The sequence below is a fragment of the Microtus ochrogaster genome, linkage group LG7_11, assembly GCF_000317375.1.
Source record: "Microtus ochrogaster isolate Prairie Vole_2 linkage group LG7_11, MicOch1.0, whole genome shotgun sequence".
Classification (NCBI taxonomy): Eukaryota; Metazoa; Chordata; class Mammalia; order Rodentia; family Cricetidae; genus Microtus; species Microtus ochrogaster.
In genome coordinates, this window is record NC_022032.1 from 2,597,707 (window position 1) to 2,599,859 (window position 2,153).

Sequence of the window (2,153 nt, forward strand, 5' to 3'; positions counted from 1 at the left end):
GGAACCGGAAGAGCTCCGAGAGTCAGTGAAGAGGAACCGGAAGAGCTCCGAGAGTCAGTGAAGAGGAACCGGAAGAGCTCCGAGAGTCAGTGAAGAGGACCCACAGTTGACACCACCGGCTGCCCCCAGGGTACTGACGTGGCTGGACCACAAGTGGGCTGAACGCCAAGGCGAAGAAAATGGCACAGACAAGCAGACAAGCAAGCCTGCAGATGGTTTATTCGTTCCTTTAGCTGACCAAGAGGAAAATGTGGACTCTTCATTTCCCAGTGAGACGACGGGGTGTTCGCCTCCTCCTCCAGAAGGGATAACTAGTAACTGCAGAAGAGAACAAAACAGAGTTCAGGGTGGTGGCCTCAAGCACAGCCCCTCACAAAGCAAAACAGGGGGGGCTGCCAAGAGCAAACCTGTGTGTCTGCAGAAGGGGCTTCTCAAATAATGTTTTCAATTTTGTATGTTCATTACATTGTTTTGGCCACAAGTAATTGACTTTCATAATTTTCTAGGATTTTTAATTTTTAAATCAGAAATACTTATAACTGAAAAGCATTTACGAATTCTACATTTTTCAGATATAATAAAATATTTATAGTATAATGATATATCTATTTTTTAAATTTAAATACTTTTCCCATATCTTTTTTGCTTTTTGTGTTGTAAAGCACATTTTAAATTTTTATTTTTCTGATGAAATAGGTTCTCACATGGTCCAGGGTGACCGTGAACTCATTAAGTAGCTGAGGAGGCTCCTGAGCCTCTGAGCCTCTCTCTGCTTCCACTCCCCAAGTGTTGAGAATGCAGACACGTAACACAGCAAACAGGTGTCTTGTTCTTTTTTATTATTAAAATATAATTATTAAAAATTACACATTTCCCTCCAGTCCCTTTCTTATCTCCAACTCCTCCCCTGCCTGGCTCTATCTCAAATCCCTGGCCTCCTCTTTATTACTGTATGTATGTAAACACAGCCTGCTGAGTCCATTCAGGGTGCATGCATGCATATTCTTGGTGGAGCCCGCTGCCAAGCAACATGAGCTGAGCTGCATGGCAGGTTCCCAAAGTCTCTTGCACAGGGTTGGCAGTAAACAGGCTCCCAGCTACTGCCTGCAGGCTTGAGAGCACAACGGTGGGCTGTAAAACACAACACAGCCATGTGCTACATGGTGGATTTAGAGATTTTGCTCATACAGACAAAAAGGGTTAAATATACACAGTAAAGACAGATTCAGAAAAAAAACGGCCTCTCAATGGGCCACAATGTGTTTGAGAGATATGCATAGGCTTGGGAGAAAGAGGATAAAGGATAAACAGAGCCATAGATTAAAATAATTCAAAGATAATAAGTCACATAAAGATGTAAAATATCCAGAGAGTCTGAATTGCGTATATTATGATGTTTTCTTTTCTTTTCTTTTCTTTTCTTTTTTTTTTTGACTGCTAATGAACTAACTGCTGAGAGACATTTGATTGTGGGAGCTGCTAAGTTAAACCAACATAAATATTTTATAGATATCTTGACTTGAAAATTTGGGCCTAAAGATGCATTGCTTTAGAAAAGAAGTTCTGCTTTTGTTTCCACAGAAGATGAGAAGCTGTAGATTCTTTCCAGGCTAATATGGTTTGATCAAATAAGACCCCCTGAGAGGTCTTCAATGGGAGTGATTACCCAGGTGATCCAACATCCACAACAGATTCAAGGCAACTGTCTGAGATTAGGCAGTCTCACAGACTACCATAGCCAAGATATAACCATAATTCTAAATTTTCTCATGTTCCCCATAAGATTACCAGTACCCAAAAATCAACCATCTAGAGAACTATGCCCAAATTCCCAAAACATTATTTATGAATGTTTGTTTTCATTTAAGGGAAGTTGATTATAATTAGCTAATGGTCATAGTCAATCTCTTTATAAAGAAGAAAGGGTGATATAATATAAAAATGATGGGGGAAAGAGTACATTTTTATGATAAAAAGGGGGTGGGTAGATTACTGAATCTACTTTTATCCAAAAAACTGTTAATCACAAATTATTTCACATTGGTATGGATTTTGGTTTATTGAGATAAATTTAGAGTCAATTTTATTATATTATACCTATATTTCTATTCTTATTTAAGGTATTATGCTTATATAGCTCATTTAAAAATATA

General features: G+C 38.7%; 1 protein-coding gene across 1 annotated transcript in view; it reads right to left on the reverse strand.

Moving 5' to 3' along the window:
* Positions 1-250: 250 nt before the first annotated feature.
* Adam32 (ADAM metallopeptidase domain 32) overlaps positions 251-2,153 on the reverse strand; it is a 65,599-nt gene continuing 63,696 nt past the window's right edge. Inside the window, exon 22 of the mRNA XM_005362442.3 lies at positions 251-318. Coding sequence (XP_005362499.1) covers positions 312-318 — 7 coding nt within the window. The 3' untranslated portion in view covers positions 251-311. The remainder of the gene's footprint in view (positions 319-2,153) is intronic.